Source organism: Castor canadensis, chromosome 7 (genome assembly GCF_047511655.1).
Source record: "Castor canadensis chromosome 7, mCasCan1.hap1v2, whole genome shotgun sequence".
NCBI lineage: Eukaryota > Metazoa > Chordata > Mammalia > Rodentia > Castoridae > Castor > Castor canadensis.
This window is the reverse complement of record NC_133392.1, coordinates 104,163,336-104,184,558: the sequence shown is the minus strand read 5'-3', so window position 1 is coordinate 104,184,558 and position 21,223 is coordinate 104,163,336. Positions and strand designations below refer to the sequence as shown.

The window sequence follows — 21,223 nt, the reverse complement described above, 5'->3', positions numbered from 1 at the left end:
AGTCCTAGGAAAAATTGAACTACATAAATTTCCTAATCTGCAACTATACACCCACCTTCCAGATTGCTGAGCCACATTTAGCAAATACCATTTTTAAACTTTAGTGTGCATGAGAAGGGCCAGAGGGCTTCTCTAAGTCACAGATCACTGGTTATAAAAAGGGGAAATCAGAGTTTCTGATTCAGTAGGTCTGGAGTGGGGCCCAAAAATGTGCATTTCTAACATTCAACCATGCAGTGCTGATGTTGCTGGGCTGGGGAAAATATCCTAGCAAATACTGTACTGCATTAATGTTGTCATACCATACTTGCCCAGGGAGAAGCATCACCTGGGAAGAGCTTATTTGAAAAAATACAAAACCTCAGGCCTTACACCAGTTTTTCTGACTCATAACCTTCGGGATGTAGCTAGAGTTTTCACTTTTTAAATAATCTTTGGGTGGTTAATATAATTAAGCAAGTTTGGGAAATGCCACGGCAAATCTCCATGAGTTACCTTTTAGCTCTGTCCTTTTTCCTTGTGATATCAATGGGTTTTTTATTAAGACAGTTAGTTGTGCAATGAGTTAAGAGCAATTGGGCACTATTCAGAAAATGTGGCTAATTACCTGTTGTAAGTAACATAAGGCTGGTGTAGGCCTTGAATCATCTGGAATTACTTCTGTTGCGCAAACGGTCATAGCTGGTGGTTGTATGCTTTCTGTTTTTTCTTTCACCAGCAAGGATTTGTTGAGTATCAGCTCTGTGCCATACATAAGAACAGACACATCAGATATAGAGAAGAAAAATGTAGATCCCACCACAGATAGCAAAAATGATGGGCAAATAAACCAAGAAGAAGAAAGAAGGTCTCTTGGAAGAAGTGGTACTCGAGCTGAAACATTAGGGTGAGTCATGTGATGAAGAGGAGTATCCAGTGTGTAGGAGGAACACCATGAGACATTGATGGAAAACTAGGTGGAGGTGTTAAGGATCAGAGCCTCAGCAGAGACAAGATTGCAGAAAGCTCTGTGGGCTAAATTAACTTGTTTCAGTTTCATCCTGAAGATCAAGGGAAACTATTAAAGGAATTAAGAAGGGAAATAACAGATTTTCATTTTATTAACAACATACTACTCAGTAATCGGTGTGAAAGTTGACCCAAAGGACCCAAGATCAAAAGCAAGACACCTGTTAGTGAGATAATTCTGAGGGGAAATTAGGGAGGCTTAGATTTAGACCATGCCAGTGAAGATGGAAGGGAAATATTGAGAGAATCTTGTAGAAGTAAATATATAAAGACAGATAGAGAAGAGATTAAGTTGATCTTTTCATTTTTTCCAGTCTTTCAAAGAATGTTACTATCTATTCCCCACTACCTTCATATTTTCTTAGTATGATATTAACCTAAGTTTCCTTGAAAATCTATTTCTTTTTCTTTACTACCAGAGCAGCAGCACCTTCCCCACACCATCCCAACACAACAATCAGCAATATTCATGAAGCAGATACTAAACCATACTTTGCACAGTCATGCAAAAAAATTCACATCATACCTCCGTTTTCTTTCACTTTAATTAAGTCTTTGTTTAGCTTTATTTTGTATTTTTTAATGATACTGAGTTTTTTAGTGTACATTTTCTTGTGCCCTTTCTGCACTGTTCTGTATCGGCACTGATTACTGATTACTACGGTACTAATTATTACTACAGTACTGATTACTACACTACTGATTGATTACTACAGTTCCATAGGTACAAGGGATACATAAAGGACAGGTCCTGCCCACAAGGAGCCTATAGTGTGGTTCAGTATTTTTAAAAAACTCTTAAAATATATTTTACAGAAATTATTGTATGTGTAGGATAACCCTTGAGATATTTTAAATTAACAAAATGTTCAGTGAATTAGTGAAAAATATGAGCACAAATATTTTAATCCTACAGTTAAACATTTAAATATTCATAGTAACTGAATATAACAAACAGATCCTTAAGATACCTGAATAATTACCAAGATCTTAGCAGTAGATTTATTTAAAATATGTACTCCTAATTACTGAGAATGGTTTTCTTATAATTTTTATTTGTTTGCTTAATTTTTCTCTTCTGATTTTGAGTGTATATCATTGTAAGCATAATGGGTCATCATGACATTTTTCCATACATTCATTGTATTTAGATCATTTTCACCCCATCACACTCTTCTATTGCCCTACCTTTTCCTGTCACTCCTCTCCCTCCAAATGGTCCTTCTTCCACTTTCATGTCCTTTAAAAAAAATCTAGATTCAGCATATGAGAAATCATTTGGTATTTGTCTTTCTGAGTATTTCTTATTTTGCTTTACATAATGATCTCCAGTTCCATCCATTTTTTCCTCAAATGACAGGAATTCATTCTTCTTCATGGCTGAATAATATGCTATTATATTATTAAAACCCTCTCCTGGGTTTTAAACTCAGGGCCTCACACTTGCTAGGCAGGAGCCACACTCCCAGCCTAGGAAACTCTTTATTATGTTTCAATCTCATTATTCATTATAGATGTCTTTAAATTATTTACATCTTCTTGCTTCCATTTTGGTCATGAATTGCTTTAGATTGTGCTTATCTTGGAAGTTTTTTGTTTCTCTATCAATTTTTAAATGATAACTTCACTGGATATAGTAATCCAGTTGTTTTCTCTCAGGGCTTAAAATATATCATCCTATGCTTTCCTGGCCTGTAGGGTTTCTGCAGAGTGGTCTGATACAATTCTGTCAAGTGTGTCATTGGGAGTTTTAAGCCATTCCACCAGTCCTTCAATTCTTGTTATTCTTTTCTGCTTCTGCTTGATCTATTCTATCAATGATGACTTCAACTATGTTTTTATTTGATTTATTGTGTTTTTCATTTCCATTGTTCTTTTTTTTCAGAATCTTTTTGCCTTTGCTGAATTTCTCATCCATGTTGCTGACTTTCATGTCCAGGTCATGAATTGACTTTCTTACTTCATTTGTTTGAATCATCTTTGAGATTATTGATCATTCTAAAACTGGGCTTTTGGATTTTTTGTCTGGCATGACAAACATTTCAATATCTTTGGACTGTTAACTGAGGAGTTATGAGCTTTAGGAGGAGTCATATTGCCTGACTGTTTCATATTTATTATTATATTTCTATGCATCTTATGGGACAGATATCTCTTTCAGTATTTTTATGGGAGTCTCCTCAATGGGAAGTCTTCTTTTAGGGCTATGATGCCCTCTACCAGAGGAGAGAAAACAGACCACAGTAATAAATACAAATAATTCAAAACCAAGCTAAATATTTAACTATAGTTAAAAAAATTGAAAACATCAACTGCACTATCAGTAAGTTTAGAAAAGAAAGAAACTAGTTTACTTACAGGATAAACTAAGAGTTTAAAAATTATTAAAGCAGCTTTCAGACTGTGGCTATACCAATGTGTTCACTCTCAGCTTCCTTCTTCAGTATGCCTCACACTTTCATCCAAGTAGATCGTGTCTGTGAATATCAGTCCTGGGTCTATGCTGATTTTCCCTGTTGTTGTGCACTTAGCCAGAGTGTAGGGGGAGGCCTTTATGGTTTGTAGATATAAAAATGCAGGGTCTTCAGCTCTCCTCTAAGGAGAAGGGAACCATATCTACACACCCCACTTATACAAAGCATGTCAATGTTACATATTTTGCAAACGAATTCAATAAAGATTTGCAGTAGTTCTTATAATTACATCAAAACTGTGGATTAATCACCATTTTTCCATATGGAACTTTTTTTGGCAGCATTTGTAGAGAACTTATTTTATTTTGAAGATTAATTCTGCTTTCATTATAACCTCATTACGGTGTGGTGTGAATCTGTGTTTACTAAAGATAGTTATGAAAATAAAAATGAAAGCACGTGTTAAAAATCATTAAAGCCAGGAGTGGTGGCTCATGCCTGTAATCACAGCTTCTTGGGAGGCAGAAATAGAAGGATCATGATTGAAGCCTAGCCCAGGAAAAAAGTTAATGAGACCCTATTTTGAAGAGCAATCTGGGCACACCTGTAATCCCAGCTGTCTAGAAGGCAGAGGTAGGAGGTTTGCAGTCTAAAGCCAGCTTCAGGCAATAGTGAGTGACTCTTTCTGAAAAATAACTAAAAGCAAAAAGGGCTGGGGGCCTGGCTCAAGTGGTAGAGGCCCTGAAATCAAACACTAGCATCACTTAAAAAAAATTATTAAGAGTGTTGCTGAATTGTATCCAGAATAGAGGATATATAAAAGAATTTACTATTTTAACTTAACTTAGTATGCATTGAATACATTTCTATGAACTATAAGTAAAGTCATCTTTTGTGCTTCTACTCAATTTTGCTGTGAATCTAAAACTTCTCTAAATCTAAACCTACTTAGAGGCTTTATCAGGAGTGTTTTATATTGGCACTTATTTTCACTGTATTAGATTTCTAACTAGCAAAGATCTTTCCAATGTACCAGAAATATGTTTGCCAACTGGTCATTATTTTTCAAACATTTTCAATTATTTTATTACTTATTATTTTCAAGCAAAGAGCTTTAATAAATTTTATTATATTAAACTGAATGTGATTTTTCTGCCTGAATGTAGACATATTTAAATAAGAAAAATTTAGCATGAAATTTCCCAAGTGGAATGAAGCATTGAAACAAAGGGTTTTCTATCATATTCATTTAACTTTTTTTGCCAGTATTGGGGTTTGAACTCAGGGTTTCATACTTGCTAAGCAGGCACTCTACCACCTGAGACACTATGCCAGCCCCATTTAACTTTTAAACTACTAATCTCATATATAAATGTTATCTTTGCTAAATTTAGTAAATAAATATCATCTATCTTCATGACAAGCACTATACTCATTCTAAAAGACCTAAAGAAAACAAAAGGGTCTTGCTCACCACTGAGTAGAGTTTTGTCAATGGAAAAAACATAATTAATGCAAATATGTATGGAATAATAGAAAAAATCACTAAAATGTGTGCTATACAATTTCAGAATTGGGGATACAGGTAAGGAAAGAAAAATAATTAAATTATTCAAGGCCTAAAAAAAGTGAGATTTGAACATGTGAGTTGTGGCAGGTTTTGCATGGACAAAAACAATCATCTGATATTATAAACAAGAATAATATTCAGGGCTTTAAAATGGATTCTGTTCAACATTTAAACCCACACAATCAGAAAGCCAGTGTATAGTTGAAAATGAGGCCTCACATTAAAGAGTTGGAAATGAGTCTGGATAAAGAATAATCACGGTTAATACTTAACTGAGTTTCTTTTATAAGCATTTTATATTTGTTATCATAATAACCCTACAAGTAAGCATTATCTTCAGTTTACAGAGTAGTAGATTGAGACTCAAAGAGATTAACTTTCACAAGGTCATAGGGTTAGGATACCCAGATTGAAGTCCAAGTTTGATAACAAAGTCCATGCTTCTATGGTTACTTCACATTGCTTTATACATCAAATATCATTATAGCAAATCTTGTATTCCATTATGGTGTAGGAAGAAAAGTGCACCTGGAATCAAAACAGTTGCACTTGAATATGAATTCTTACTTATATTTAACTATGTGAGGGCAGCCCTCTGTAAATGGAATCTTCCGTTATAAAAATAAAATAATAAAGAGATTACAAGCAGATAGCCATTAGATTAATGGCGGTCATATAGACAGGAGCATGGACATTCCTATGAGGGTGCAAGTACTAGGAATTCAATAAAGTTCATTGACTTTAAACTTGAAACAAGGATTATGTATAACATAAGACTTGGGCTAGCTGAAACTATTTCAAATACAAGTCTGAAAGAAAGCTGTAGTTTACAGCTAATCCCTAACTGGTTCAACTTTTTAAGAAGCATGACACAACTATTGGTTTAGTCTAGTTGACAAAAATGACAATGGGGTTACAATGTAGACTCCTGTAGCTGCTGATTCCACGTTTTCATCTCTTCTCAAAGTGTCCACAGCAGTGACAATATGGCCTTAGCATGGAGCCTGAGGAATAGACATGATGAATATATGCTGAACTAAGTGAGTGAGGGGAGAGGCAGAGGTGGGGAACAGGGACAGAAGACAAGAGGAAGGAAGGTGGGTCTAATTTAAAAGCAGCTAAGGGCATATCAGCTGGAAGCTATTAGATGACTCAAAATATTGTTTAAAGTTCACAGAATATTTTTATTTTGACACATAACAAAATAGATCCTTTTATTCCATAAAAGTCACAAAATTTGATACAGAATAACTATCTTTTATTAATTCTGCTTTTTTATATGCTGCCTGAGAAGAAATTATAAGAATTTTTGAATTGATGGTGATTGAAGTAAAACAAAAATGAAGAAATAATTAGGCGGCTTTGGATTTTTATTGTTATATTTGAACAGTTAAAAATTAGCTTCAAAATTGTTAATGATACTCTAAGGATTCCCTTAGCTCCATCACTCCTTTGTCCTTAATGGAAAAGACAAATCCCAACTAAGCAGATTCTAGAATTACTATATGACCTATAAACATAAGAACTTTTATTTCCATGCCTTACCTAGAAAGACACATCTTCACAACATTAATCACACATTCAGCATAAATACCCTTTGTTATAATGCCTTTTGCTTTCATGAGGCCTGCTCTTCTGTCTCATTAAGTTCGTGGCCTGTTAACTGAATTCTTGCTCTCAATGTGTTGACTTATCACTGTCAAAAACTTATACAGATTTCTCAAATTCATCTGTGAATTCAAAAACTATGTTAAAACATAGACATGCCACATTGGCTAAGAGTCATTCAGGTAAAGGTTAGAGGTTGGAGAGCACTCCTGGAAAATGAGTCTTTTTTTGGCTCACTTTTTCCACCAATCACACTGTGGGATCCTGCCCAACTTCTGAAATGCATATTCACAATCCATCAAAGAAGCCACGTTAGCATTCAGAGGCATGGGTTATAATAAAACTTGTCTCCGTGTGTATTACTGACAAGAAAAAAAATTAAAATAAAAAAATGAGACAAAAAATAAACACACAATCCAAATCAAAGTACAAAATTCTCCTTTTCAGATGGGTAGAAATACATAAAATCAGGGAAGCAGGGATTGTAATAAAAAGGTCCACCTCCGTTCTTTCATTATCTGTTAGAATAGAGAGAGAAAGATGCCATAAGCATGGATAGGAATAATTTTCAAAAAATTTTTGTGCATGATGTCAAATCTAAGTAAGACATGTGTATGCAGCATATAGCCAAAGCACTGATATTTGAAGCAATTATATGTGTTTTATAAATAAAACCAACTATAAGTACCTTAAATGGACAAATAATCTAGTCATAAATCAAGTCTCAATAAGTATATAATTATAGTCTAAAAAGAAGAAAGGAAGAGTGTGAATTGAAATAGAGATGAAATACATGTTTTCCTCTTATCAAACCAACATACTATTCCATATTTTTTCAGATAATATGCAGTGCTAGTAAGGGTGAAGCAAAGCATAAATTCTCATACATTGCTAATAAAATTTGAAAACTCTATAATTCTTTTGGGAAGCAGTCTGATTGCATGCATCTTTAAAGAACATTACAATCTACATATTATATGTTCTTTTAAAGTTTTCTTATCATAAAAAATTACAGATATAAAAAGTGACCCTCTGCCCTTCAGTCTCCCAATAATGAGATAGTACCATTTGTCATGGTGCCAAAGGTGACCTCAGATCATGATTACATAACTGTTTCTACAGTTTATGTGGTACTCTTTTGATACACTTGTATATAAATATTAAAATAATAGCAAAATATTTGCAAATAGTCTGAGAAATGTTTATACTGCATGAAATAGGATTTAACAACGCATGTATATCATTATGTATATAAAATAAAGTCAAGAAAAGTACAAGGAAAAAAGAAGAGAAGAAAACTATACTAAAATGATGACAGGTTTTTCCTGAGCAGCAGAACTAAGGTTTATTAAGCTGCCTTTCTTTCTGCATTTTTTGGTTGATTGGTTGTTTTCCAAAGTTTCTACACAGAGCATGGTTCATTTTTTACAATGGAGAAAAGTATAAAAAGATTTACTTTAAAAAATAAAAAAAACCCTTAAAGTGAACATGCCAACAAGGAGATGAGCACATTATCCCTTTTTTTCCCTACATTCTGTCCCTCCTAGGGAGGGAATATAGCAAAACAATGCCCAGGTATACATATTTATGCTAAAAGAAGAATATAGGATTATAAAGGTGAGATGAATAAAAATTGCATTGGCCTCATGATTTTCAAGCTGTCTTCCAGAATCAACAGCTAGCATAGTTGTACACTTATTTCCACTGAAAACCTCTGAAAAACACTAGTGATTATCTTTCAGTTACCTCAACCATGGGAGGACAAATGACCAAGGAAAGCTGTTGAATGTCCATGTTATAATAATGACATGTACTAAGTAGAGGAGCTATCATATCTGAGAATAACCAAAGAATGAAATAAAGAGAGCATGTTGAATTTTCATAATAATGAAGAGGTCAACTTATTCAATAAGTCAAGTGTGCTATCTTTGAAAAAATAAACCTTTTCACTCACATTCTCTCTTCAAAAAAATAGATCACACAATGCAATAATATCCAGCAGACTTTTCAGTTAATTAACCCTATAACCCTGAATCCTTAACAGAAATATTGAAAAGAAGTGTTTGAGGGTGAAAACTGATGCTCAAAATTGAATATAACCAAGTATGCATCATGTTTGACATTATGTTCTGCTTTCTAGAGTGTTCATTCATTGAAGTACACATTTCATACAAAACAAGTCTAACCAAAAGGGCAACTCAGTAAAAGTAGAATCCAGTAAACCCACTGGATTCTAATGTCTAATTAACACAGTAACTTAATCTTAAAATACTCCTGGAGACTGTTCTTATGAAAGTCAGTGACATACAGACTCCTTCATAGTAGAAGAATTGCTTCGTCACAAGACCAGACTACAACCAGCCACAGAACGCTACTTAGTTAGAGGAAATTTGAGAAGAGTTTATAAACATCAACTCCTCTATGGAATTCTAGTACTCCTCAATCAGATGTGTATGGCTTAATTTGTATTTTAATTCTTAGAGATCGTCTGCCTTTGTAGCATGAACTCAGATCAGAACAGAGAGATGGGGAGAGGGTACCCTGTCCATCCAGGCAGCTTCTAAATCTCACCTTTCCAAATGGTCATTCCACGTCAAGGTTGAGGAACACTGGTGGGGTAAGGAGGTGGAGCTGGAGGCATAGCTGTTTGTGTGGTACCTGATCTGTAAATAGACAGAGGATTTCAGGACACAGAATTATTTATTACTACTCCTTTTGTTAGATGACACTCCTGGGAACATTTTAAAAGAAAACCGAAATCAGCTCATTGACTAAAATTGATTATGAGAAAGTCAATCAAGATGTTTTAGCTATTATCTTCCCAAGACCATCTCATTCTACCTCCATACTTAGACTCACACTTCTAATTCTTCCTACTCATTCACATCAAATATTGAGATCAGAGACTGGGTCTAACATGGTTTGTAAATCTCTAGAGCAGTCATCCCACTATTTGTTAAGTGCTGAATAAAGACTCATTGCCTCTAAATGATTTGGCATAGGTAAATCTAGTTCTACTACTCTCCAGCTTATTGCTTTTCATTACTTCCTATTGCTCTTAAGATGTAGACCAGAATTCTTAACTTGACCTTAAGGGTCCTGTGTGCTCAGGTCTTTGGCTGAAACTCTAGCCTCATTTCCAACATTTTGCCCCTCGCTTTTGTGTGCTCAGGTCATATTAGCCATCTCTGAACATCATGAATGTGTCATCCTCCTTTCTATCTCAAGGCCTTTGCACGTGCAGGTTACTCTGTTCCTTCATAACTTAGCTAACTTCTCCTCACCTTACAGTCTCAACTTGAAAACTTATTTCCTTAGAAAATACCTAAGGAAGGCTAGCCACTAGGACTGGCTCCCCATCGTATTTATTCTTTTCTTTTCTCATCTTTTCTTTTTCTTTTTCTTTTTTTTCAGTACTGGGGATTGAATCAGGGTCTTGCACTTGTTAGACAATCACTCTACCACTTGGGCCACGCCTCTCCCCAACCTTTTTTTGCTTTAGTTTGTTCATCAAATAGTGTCTTGCTACCTTCCAAGTGGCTGGGATTACAGATACATACCACTACACCCAGCTCATTATTTTTCTCTTTTGAAACTCATTATATTTTAAAACCAACAGCTCTTTTTGTGATTACTCATTTAATATTTATCATTTTACCTAATCTATAAGCTTCATGAGGGCAAGAACTCTGCTTCTGCTTGCCACTACATCTCCAGCAGCAATCACAGTGCCTGGCCTCTAGGTCATGGTCAATAAGTTTTTGTGGCATAAATGAATGATGCTGTAAAATTGGTCCTGAGGTCCATCCCCCAATAGCATTCTCCAAATTATAACCTACATTCATTGAATGCAACTGAAAATTTCTAAGAAAATATTTTCTCATAGCTGAAAAAATCATTCTTTTTTAAAGCATTTCTACAAGAAAAAAACAGAATGGAATGAAACTATTACAAGAAATTGCTATAAGAAAAAAGCAGAAAGAAATAAAATGCAGCATGTCAGTCTTTTTTTTTTTTTTTTTGCTGACTTCCTAGAGTATTTTTTTCTCTCAAAAATGTAGCTAAGATCACCTGAGGTAGCATCCATAGCCTAGTGGTATGACATTAAATAGGTTGTTTGTACAGACGTGTAGCTTTCCAGTACTTGGCTATGCTAAAAAATGGATAATTTTTAGGAAGGCAGTGTCTGAAGGGTCGTAAAATGACATATCTTCTTTGCAGTAGAACTTATACTTGGGCAATATCTATTTCAGAATATAAATAGACATATTTATATTTTTTTCAAATATAAAAAAGGTTAGTGGTACTTTTCATTGAAATATTAGGACTCTGAAAGCATGGCCAGACTTGGGGGGAGAAAAACTTCCTATTTATTCTGTGAGACTTTCAGAGCCCCTGTTGCCTTCCTATATGAAAAAGTCCTACCTAGGCTAAAGAAAAATCTAGATAATCACTAGGCTTCTCTTGCTGCTGTTATGCTAATTGGTTCTTGTTTACTGCCCCGCTTTAAAGAAGTAAACACACTTGCGCTTACATATAACTTCAGGAATTTGGATATCATGTGCCTGTCCAATGTCAAATAGTAGAAAAAGAATAAAGGAACCGGGAACTGCAAGGTAATCTGTGAAGAGCCAGGGGTTCTGAAGCGTGGTTTGCTTCCCTATTGTACTGTGTAAATTACTTCACTGGTGGGACCTTATTTGCCAAGGATGCTCCACCATTCCCTCCTTTATTATCATTAACAGTCTTTGCTTCACTGACACACCTGATGTATGCAGTTCACTCTGCTCATAAAAATCAGTAGATCGTTCATTTCAGGCTGTCAATTTTCTTTCTTAATTATCTTTTCACTTGATTCTTCTTTTCTAGTCTTTCGGCCATTCTTCAGATGTTCACCCTCATTCTTGGCTAGTGTATCAGTTTGAACCATATTAAATTGTAATTTTTGTTAGGTAAAAATGGTTAGGTACTTTCGCTGTCCCTAAAAATGCTTGGCAGTCTACACAGTGAGACTGTTCTGTATTATAGAATGGTAGATACAGGTCCAAGTCCATAGCCTGTACAGCATTAAGAGTGACCCTAGGGTTAACTGTGGACTCTTAATGATGATGTGTTATGGGAGGTTCATCAATTGTAACAAATGTACCATTCTGGTGGGGGTATTGATCATGGGGTGGAGAGAGCTATGTATGTTTGAGGGCAGGGGGTATATGGGCAATTTATGTACATTCTGTTCAGTTCTGCTGTGAACTGCTCTAAAATAATAAATTTTAAATGGCTGTATATTGGAAGTTACATGTGATTTAACCTAATAATAGCCTTTTGACTACTATTTCTTTCTTTTATTTTTTTTTTCAGTATTGGTGTCTGAACTACACCTTGAGCCACTCCACCAGCCCCCTTTATTTGTGATAGATTTTTTTGAAGTGGGATCTCACAAACTATTTGCCTGGGCTGGCTTCAAACCACAATCCTCCTGATCTCTGCCTGAGTAGCCAGGATTACAGGCTTGAGCCACCAGCACCTGGCTGTTTCTGACCCAAACTTTTCTTTAACATATCCTTCATATTGTTTCTGAGACAAACATCAGTATATCCTAAATATCTGTTTTCCACTGCTACAGGATAAAGCCCTGAAGTACCTAAGGTTCACCACTGAGTGGCTCCAACCTACACCTCCAGATTTACCTCCTGCCTCTAATCTTCATGCAAACCTTGCCTCACTCCCTAAATTGCTTAGTCTTCCAGAAGAAATCTGACAGCACACTTTCACACCTAATTGCTGAGGAGTGTGCTATTCCCTCTTTCTAAAATACCTCTTTACACTTCTCTCTAGAATTAATTCTACTTATCCTGTAAGGTCCAGTCTTCCATTTTCTTGGAAATGTGCAAGTCTTGCTATCATAGTTCCACACCATTTTATACAGCATTCAAAGTGCACTTAGCTCATCATATTGTATTTATTAGTCTAGATGTTAGCTTCTCATACACTGGTTCATAGTTAAAGTCTAATAAGTGTTGAATAAAATATAATTCTAAACAAATGTCTGACTTTTCTTCCATGGCCAATATCATGGGGCCAAGAACTAAACAAAGATTTTACCATTCATGAGAATCTATGAGGTATAATTCACCTCAGTAGTTATGATGGCATGCTCTTATCTTAAAAGTTTCTCTTAACTCTAACATGTGTAGTCTCTGATGTCCAATAGCACTTTGAGAATACTCATGGTTACATTTCACCTAACTATAAATCTTTCTTCTTCACTGAACTGCGAAGAAAGCACACAGGCACAAGTCAACTTCTTTGGATGAATGAGTCGTACATAAGGGCTGTCTTAGGTTGAATACTAACCTGATCCTTAGGAGAACTCCACAACATGAATGACTCCTCAAAGTTTGTCCCATGTCTAAAAGGGGGTCTGGGCTTTTCTGCTCCCATATCCATCACTCATTGCTGCTTTTGAGGAGAAATAAAACTAGCTACATCTAGCTGTGCCAGGTGGTAAGCTTCTGAAGGTCAGAATGTGAGGCTGGCAGTGAAATAAGCAGAAACAGTGTGGGCACACAGAGTTGGTATGGGACCTGAGGGCTCTAAGAGGAAATCCATCAGTGTTGGTTACATTATTTGGCAAGCTACATTTAGCTAGTAGAGGAAGAGGCAGCCCAAGTACATGGATTGGGGAGGGGTGCCCTGTTGAAAGTAATCTTCCCCTCATACTTCTGATCCCTGAAATTCCCTTAGCTAGGGCCAAAGTTTTAATATATATGGAAAAGCAATATTTAAAAAGGAAATTATTTTGAGTAGAAGGAAAAAAATGTAGAACCATGTATTTGAAATTTACCTGATGTCAGGTGGTACCAAATTCATTACTTTTAACATTTAACCCCTCTAATACCCTGACTTTCATTCACAGCAAATTATGCACATTTCCTGAGAATACAGAATGGACAGCTACTCATGAGCCTCTCTGAGATACCTGGGCTCTTGCCAACATGAAGATTTGTTTGCTATTATGCTGCCCAAGGTCTTCCTATTTAAAATAAATACTTTTGTTATTATTGAAATAAACTTATAGGTTTGCTGAATTTTTCCCAAATGGTCAAATGTGAACATTATCCAACTTGCCAGCAAAGCTGCTCCTCTCTCTGGATAAGAAAACCAAAGGATTTCGGGTGAAACAGTGTTATTTACTAAGCCACGTTACAGGATATTTTTTAAGAACTCAGTTAAGTTACTGTAGACTGTCTATATGAATGTGTATATGTAGGAGAAGGTTTGAATTTGAATTTGACTCTTGGACTAAATTATTTTTCTGTGGCAATTGTGGTAAAAGGATTGACTTATGAGTAATCACTCACAGGCCCTGAACACAGCCCAGTTTTGAGCCTTCTGCCATGGATTGTTTGCAGACTCTGTGGCTGTTGCTTTGGCTGAGGATGCTTGAGCCTGTGTTCACAGAGACACACTGCCTCTGTGTGCTGAACATTGTGTTAGTCTGTTAGTGAGGTTCCTTCCAGAATGACCTAGCTGTACCACAGGGCTATAATTACTTTATGGCATGTCATTAGAGAGTTCCCTCTGCTCATCCATACCAGTTCACTTCTTTATCCCCGTCCTCTGCCTGATCCTGGACAACTGAGGGCTATGACAGTCTGCACTGTTGCCTTCAGACTTTACATACCAGATTCACAACATGAGAATGACTGGCTTGATTTTTTGAAGAACACAGAGAAAACTATTCTAGAATTCCCTCCCATCCTAGTTCTAGATCATCATGCTCCTATAGCTATCCCTTCCCTCTTCTGTATTTCTGTCCACTGACTTCTATTTTAAAATAGACCTTATCTTGGGAAACAAAATACACACAACACCTGTACTTGACTCTACTGTTTCCTGAAAATGCAATTCAATTTTCTGCTTCTCTTTATCATCAACTTCTCTAAGCAATATATCTATTGCTTTTATTTTTTTCTCTTTTCAACTCCCTTCTAAACTGTCAACCAAAATTATAAAGTACCTTCCCTTTCTCAGGCACTGTTCTAACACTTTATCAACATTAATTCATTGGATTATTGTCATCTCCATTTGACATATGAGGAAACTGAGTCACAGATATGTCCCTTGCACAGGGTCACCCACGGGGAAGTAGCAGTTTGGATCAAATGCAGGCATTTGTTTACCAGAATGCACATGCTAACCACAGTCTAATGCTTTTCTTTCTCTCACTCCCTCTAATTGAATTGCATCCCTATGCTAATAAAACTAGTCATTGGGTAACTTTTCATGTTTGTTATCATCTTTAACATTGTAGCTCTCAGGCTAGATATACCTGTATATTGTGTATCAGACTCTACTAGGTACAAACTTGTTCCTTTCTTTTTTTATATGAATATAATGAAACCTCATTAATTTGGAATGAACAAATAATTCTGATGAGGTATAAGCCAAATCATATATTTTCATGCTATGTGAAAAGAGAAATTAATTAATCAGTTAGTAAGTAAAACATGATATAATTTGACAGTGTTCGACCTACTCAAGGAGGAAAAATTTAAATAATTTTAGAAAATTGAAATGCAAATCCAAGCTTTTAATAACAAGTAGGTTTTTCCTAATCCACACAATAATATATGTAATGTAGTTCTTGGTTTCACCCTTGAAGAATGTATAATCTAGTAAAGAAATAATTGAAATAATTAAAAATAATAGAGAATGGCATATAATCACACATTAGAGTATGACATTTGCCTTCATCTAATGTGTTGGAGTTTGTAGGGAATAGCCTGAGGTTAGGCACCATGCCAGCTGCCACCAAAAGGGTGGTGATGCCTGTGGTGGAAAACAAAGCTGCACATTTTAAAGCTAAAAGGAGCCATGGAGATCATGTGAGGCACTCACTCATTTACAGATGAGGATATGGGGCCAAGGATTTTTTGTTTGGTTGGTTGGTTGGTTGGTTTTGGTCACAGGTTGTCTGGAATCCAGCTTCTGCACTTCTGCTCCATCACTAGGCCTAGTAATAGATTGATAGATTTGATACACTTGTAAACATTCTAAAGCATAAATTTTTTTCAGCGAATGCTTGCTGAGAGAAAGAAAAGGAAGGAAGGGAGGGAGGGAGGGAGGAAGGAAAGCAGGAAAGACGAGAAAAAAGAAAGAACAAAATGAAGAACTGAAGCATGTGAGCTGACCAATTATGCTTGTCTCAGAGTCCCGCAAGGCACAGATTTTCATTTGTTTTTGTTTTTTGATGCACCTTAGGGCCTTCCATTACTATACTTCCATTACTATAGGGTGTTCGAATAAATGATTTTAAGTGTTTTTATATACAATTTCTGTAAGTGGGTAGATATTTCCATTTCATAAACAAAAGAAAACCAACGCTCAATGAAGTCAAGTGACTTATTCAAACATAGATCTAGAACCAGAACCTAATTTATTATATGACTATAAAAACTGCTCTCTGAAAAAATATGAATTGGTTAATTATTTTGCCAAGTGGATAAAGACAGATATGTAACCTCAGCAAAAAGAAAAAGAAAATGGCTACAGCTATTGTCTACTGTCATTATTTACTTGAGGTCTTTTTTGGAATGAGACATTATTTCTACTCTGGGTCCTGCTATATCATTCTAACAACAAGAAGAAATGGTTTCCCCTTCTTACTCTCTAGTTTCCTTCCCTTCTTATCTCCTCAGAATTCACACTGCCTAGGGAAACACAATGGGAAGACGGGACCTCCTTTCTAACCGTCCTTCTCACGGCTCTCTCTGAGACTTGGGGTAGCCCCAGCTATATTAAAGGATCTCACATTTGACAACCTTCTCCTGAGCATAACTTCATCTTTTGGGGAGTTTACAGTCTAACTTCTTTGCTCAAAAATACTTTTACTATTACTAGGCTTTGTGAATCCAGACATTTTATTTGAATATTGATCTTTTTAAAGGCTTTCTTTTTCCCCTTCCAAAACACTAAAATATATTGTAAATAGAATAGATATTAAATAGTTACACTGGTTCCCTTATAACAGTGCAGTAGATGTCTCAAGAATTCAGAGAAAGGAAAAATATAAAAGAAATTTAAGGGGTTGAGGTTTTATAAGAAGGTGTGCAATATGAAAAGAAGAACTGGGAGGAGGAGAAAAGCCAAATAAATGCTGAGTTATGAACGAACAAGAATGAAAGGAAATGAGAAAATACAGGTGGTGGCAATAGACATTTTGCTTTTGGATTAAGAGTGGGTAGGGATAGGCAGCAGTTGAAGAAGCAGAACTGTACCCATTCAAGTTAAAAACTTTGACAGAGCTTTTGAGAATTACATATATGACTGGCTGTCTAAATCTAATGCAGGAAGAAGGGTTAAAAAGTCTCTTTATATGAGAAGCCACCCTTGCTTTCCCAAGCAGAAATGTTTGTTCAAGCCTAGGGATCTTGTGTAGCAATGTCCATGCCTCTCCCCATTCTGTGGCATTGCCTGGCACATCTACTCTCACATTTGGCTCCCCAGAGGCTCAGAGAAATCTTAGTATCATCAGTCCTAAATCTGAACCACACCCCAGAAATGTTTCATGCTACAAAGTAAAGGACACAAAGCTTTTTGCCTTCAAAATTTGGATCCATGAAATGTAAACCAAAGATGAGAGTTTCTAAATATCCAAAGAGTGTAACCAGCCTTTTGTGGGGAATATCAAGAAGTAGATAAATTTGGACTGTGTAATACTTCTTTGTAAGGAAGAACATAATTATTCTTTCTGTAGCATTTGATAAAATCTTTAGATGTTATACTTCTAAACAACCAGTCATTTTTCAGTTGCTAAGAAACTTCATTTCCTCTTCAACTAGTTCTTTTTCATCAGGAAGGTACATATGTTTTACTTGAGCATTAAATCCATTTTAAAATCTATATTCCAACTTATCACCAAATCCAAGTGATTCATGATTTTTATCTGCCTGGGAAATCCCTTCTTTCCTAACCCCTCTGCATCTTTTTATTTTTTTAACTCCCCCTTTATAATCCACTTAATGCGTGGGCATTACTTCCTTTAGAAAGTGACTTGCATCTAGTCAGTGCTATAACCCATCCTTCATAAAAATCCCACATCTGGTTCCATGGTCTAGAAGACTGGACTTTAGAACTATTATTCTAGATTGTTTAACTAGACTCCTGTTTCCACTAGCTACTAACTGTGTGACTCTGTGCAAGTTAGTCGGAATTGTTGGGCCTCAGTTTTCTCAGTAAAATGGTGATAATATTGTTGATAGCAATAAAAGGGTTAATATATATGAATTGCTTAGAACAGAACCTGACACAGTGATACAAAATACTCAGAAAGTATTTAGCTATTACTTTTTCTGCTACAATGCACATGACATTTATTATGCCACCCTCGTATTTAGGCCCTTATTAATTAATTCTCTGATCTACAACCTCTGCTGAAGGGACAAAGGTCTCCATATTTTATACAAAGATTCTGTACATCCCAGGCATATCTGATTGCACAAGGTATACAAATGCAAGCCATAGGTTAACCATTGACCTTTCACCTTGGCATTGTCAAAGAACAATGAACTGACAAGACCCAAGATGGCCTCTCTTGAGAATCTGATTTTGGAAATGTCAGGAAAAGGAGGAATACAGTATAAGGAGCAAAGCCATAAGAGAGCAGATTATGAAGTTAAGATAGTGCAAGAGAGAGAATGAATAGGCAATGGAAACACAATTAAACAGGTAGAAAATACTTATGTTCAACAACAGTGGAGGACAGATATGAAAATACATTTATTCTAGTTGTTGATTCTTGGGATCCTGCTTGGCTCTTCATCTCCAGCCTTCACATGCCAAGCCAGACTATACCATTACAGTAAACCATTTCTTGCTTGAGCTAACTTAAGTGGTGGTCTATTTCTTACACACTAAAGAACCCAAATAACTATACAGTGTAAACACCTTAGATATAACAAAGTGAGGAGTCTGATCCTTACTTTGGTGATCCTGGTGCCCATCAACCAATCAATTGACTACCCTCTGACGCACCTGCACACTGTACCCACAGTTGCCCTCATTCAAAACAAGAGCCCATTCCTCCCAACATGGGCACAGATGGATTTTCTTGTAAGAGATGTTAAAATCCCACTCTCTCCATGAATATGTGTGTATCATGCCAGACAGAGAGGGGTCCAGATTTTGTGGGATCTGAAACGTGTGTAATTGTCCTTAATAAAATGAACATAAAGCACAGGAAAGTCCTGTGCAAGTGAGAGACCTGAGCTTGAGCTTCACCTGCATCACTGTACATCTGCCTCTCATGAAACCTCAGGAGGAACTTTTCCTCTATGAAATTATTCTTCTAGGTACACTTACAACAGTGCACATAATCACAGACCTGCAAGTCTGCTGCTTTCCATATTAGGAATATCATTTGTAATGGAACTGCTGTATTCCTCTCTCCTGGGGCCTTGGGAGGGAATTTCTGATGTCTGACTCTTATGGTTGGGTAGAAACCACCAGTATATACCACTTACCCTGATCATTAAGCATCTAGCACACACCACCTGATATTGTTTACATTCTTCACACAGTTGTTTTTATAGGAAAACCTGATCATTATACGCATACACACACAAACATTCTCACACAAATCTTTCATAAAACTGCTTGTTATTTTCTCATTAGCCTAGAATAAAGACCAGAATCTATTTCACAGCACACAAAGCTCCTGTCCCCTCTCCAACTTCACTTCCCCCTGCATCCCACCCCCACCTCACTGACTCTTTATCAGCAGAGCAGAGAGAGATGTGTTCATTTGTGGACATCTATGAAAGGGAACAGTCAATAAACATTAGCTGTAGTTATCTCTGGCTTTAAAGTGAATTCTGTCTTTTCACTTCCTCCATCCCCATTCACCCTTGCCTGAGGTGCAGTTCTCAGTAAAGACTGAAGAAGAAATGGTGGGTTTGTTAGCTTGAGTTAATCCAGCTGCCAGGTAAACACATCAAAACATTAACTTATACACAATTATTATTATATTGTATACAATATTAAGTAATGTACATAATTGTTATTTGCCAATTAAAAATAAAATAAGTAAATAAAAATGTTTCATACATAGAAAACAAATAAATAAATGCGGTGCTTCAGTGGTTAAAACATAGAAGATGAAGAGAGGCTTATGGACATATGAGGGAATGATGCCCAGGTGAAAAAGGTCAACACCTAGAGAAATAGGTCAGAGTAAGGCTGGAGGTACCCATGGCAACTTACAGCATCAGGCCAGAGTGAGCTCCACCAAGTGAAAGTGGGACATCAAGAACTCCCTGGAATCATCAAAGGGTTCTGGTAGAAATGCATCTCTTGAACTCACCCAGAATGTGCTTGAGGCTTTTTATTTGATCTTAAAGAAGAACTTTTTATAGCTAGATTAGAGGGATGTTTGGATATAGCCATAGTCACTTACTATATATCAATATCACTTGAGTATAATAAGTTCCAATAGAGTTGGAATTCATATCTGAGTTGTTTTCATTCTATGTCAACATATCACAATGCCTGACACAAAGTAGGAACTCAATAAGTATTTGATGAATGAATGATCTTTTTGCAATCAAAGACTGTGTTGTAAATATTCAGAAAATTTAAAAACCTAGTCTAATGCCTGACACAGAATAACACTAGTTACTATTTACTGGCTTGGTTTAGAACATACTTTTTATGAAGTTGGGAGATGTTTTTTGCTTAAACCATGTACATCTGGTCAGATTCATATCCTGCTTTATCTTTTATGTGATCTGAACTCTGTAAAAGTAAACCATGCAAAAGGAAGAACAATTATGGGTATCAACAATACAATACTCTGGAGACTAGCTCTTCTTTGCACCATCTTTAACTTTCCCCCATTTGTTAAGTTTTGTGGATTTGTTCCACAGGTGGTATGTCTTGGCCCTCAGAATCTGAAGGATGCAGTCATATCCTTGGAATTCAACTTCAACCTGAGACAGGTTCCTGAAAGATACCAGGACTCTGAATGTATTGTCATGGAAAATAACCAAGCAGCACATAATCATTGAGTGCCGGAAATTGTTACTAGATAGACAGTACTATGTAGATATACAGTACTTAGCTATTGTAGGTATCTGCTGTGTTGCTGATCAATTGAAATAACATTATTAAAATTGATTAAAATTTTGACTCAATTAAGATTGATTTAAATAGCATTACTAAAATGATAAAAGTAACAAAATTGTTTTAACTGTTCAAAATTGCTCCACCAATAAAAGAATAAGGTTACCCTAATAGCTCAAATCCTAGTTATTAACTTAAAGGAAAAAATAGAAGAAAAAGAAAAAAATAGATGCAAATCTTTTTTCTTTGCATTTTTAGAAGAGTTATAAGAAGGAAGTTACATAGAAGAGGAAAATTGGAAAGGTATTTTGGTGACACAACAAAAATATTCTCCAAATCTTTAAAACCCTCCTAATATATTTTTTGGGATTGATAACAATATTGTCTTTACTGCCCTCCTCTCCTTATAGAAACCCTTCTGTGCTGTAGGGGGAATGAATGTCAACCTGTGCAAGAAATGAACTGGCATGGGGAAAATTTTACAGCAATACTAGGAGAAGGG

The 21,223-nt window shown here is 36.0% G+C and overlaps 1 protein-coding gene across 4 annotated transcripts in view; it reads right to left on the bottom strand.

Moving 5' to 3' along the window:
- The window catches only part of Ptger3 (prostaglandin E receptor 3), a 171,819-nt gene that overhangs the window by 91,424 nt on the left and 59,172 nt on the right, over positions 1-21,223 (bottom strand). Inside the window, exons 3-5 of one of the 4 annotated variants that reach the window (XR_012449861.1) lie at positions 15,502-15,616; positions 9,172-9,263; positions 4,704-7,118 (exon numbers count right to left, since the gene is read on the bottom strand). The exons of 2 other annotated variants lie outside the window; for them this stretch is intronic. Coding sequence is in view for 1 of the 2 variants with exons in the window: in XM_074079764.1 (XP_073935865.1) it covers positions 7,115-7,118; positions 9,172-9,263 (96 nt within the window). In the remaining variant the exon portion in view is untranslated. Of the gene's footprint in view, positions 1-4,703; positions 7,119-9,171; positions 9,264-15,501; positions 15,617-21,223 lie in introns of those variants that run through there. One more of the 4 variants, XM_074079764.1, reaches the window with a different exon arrangement.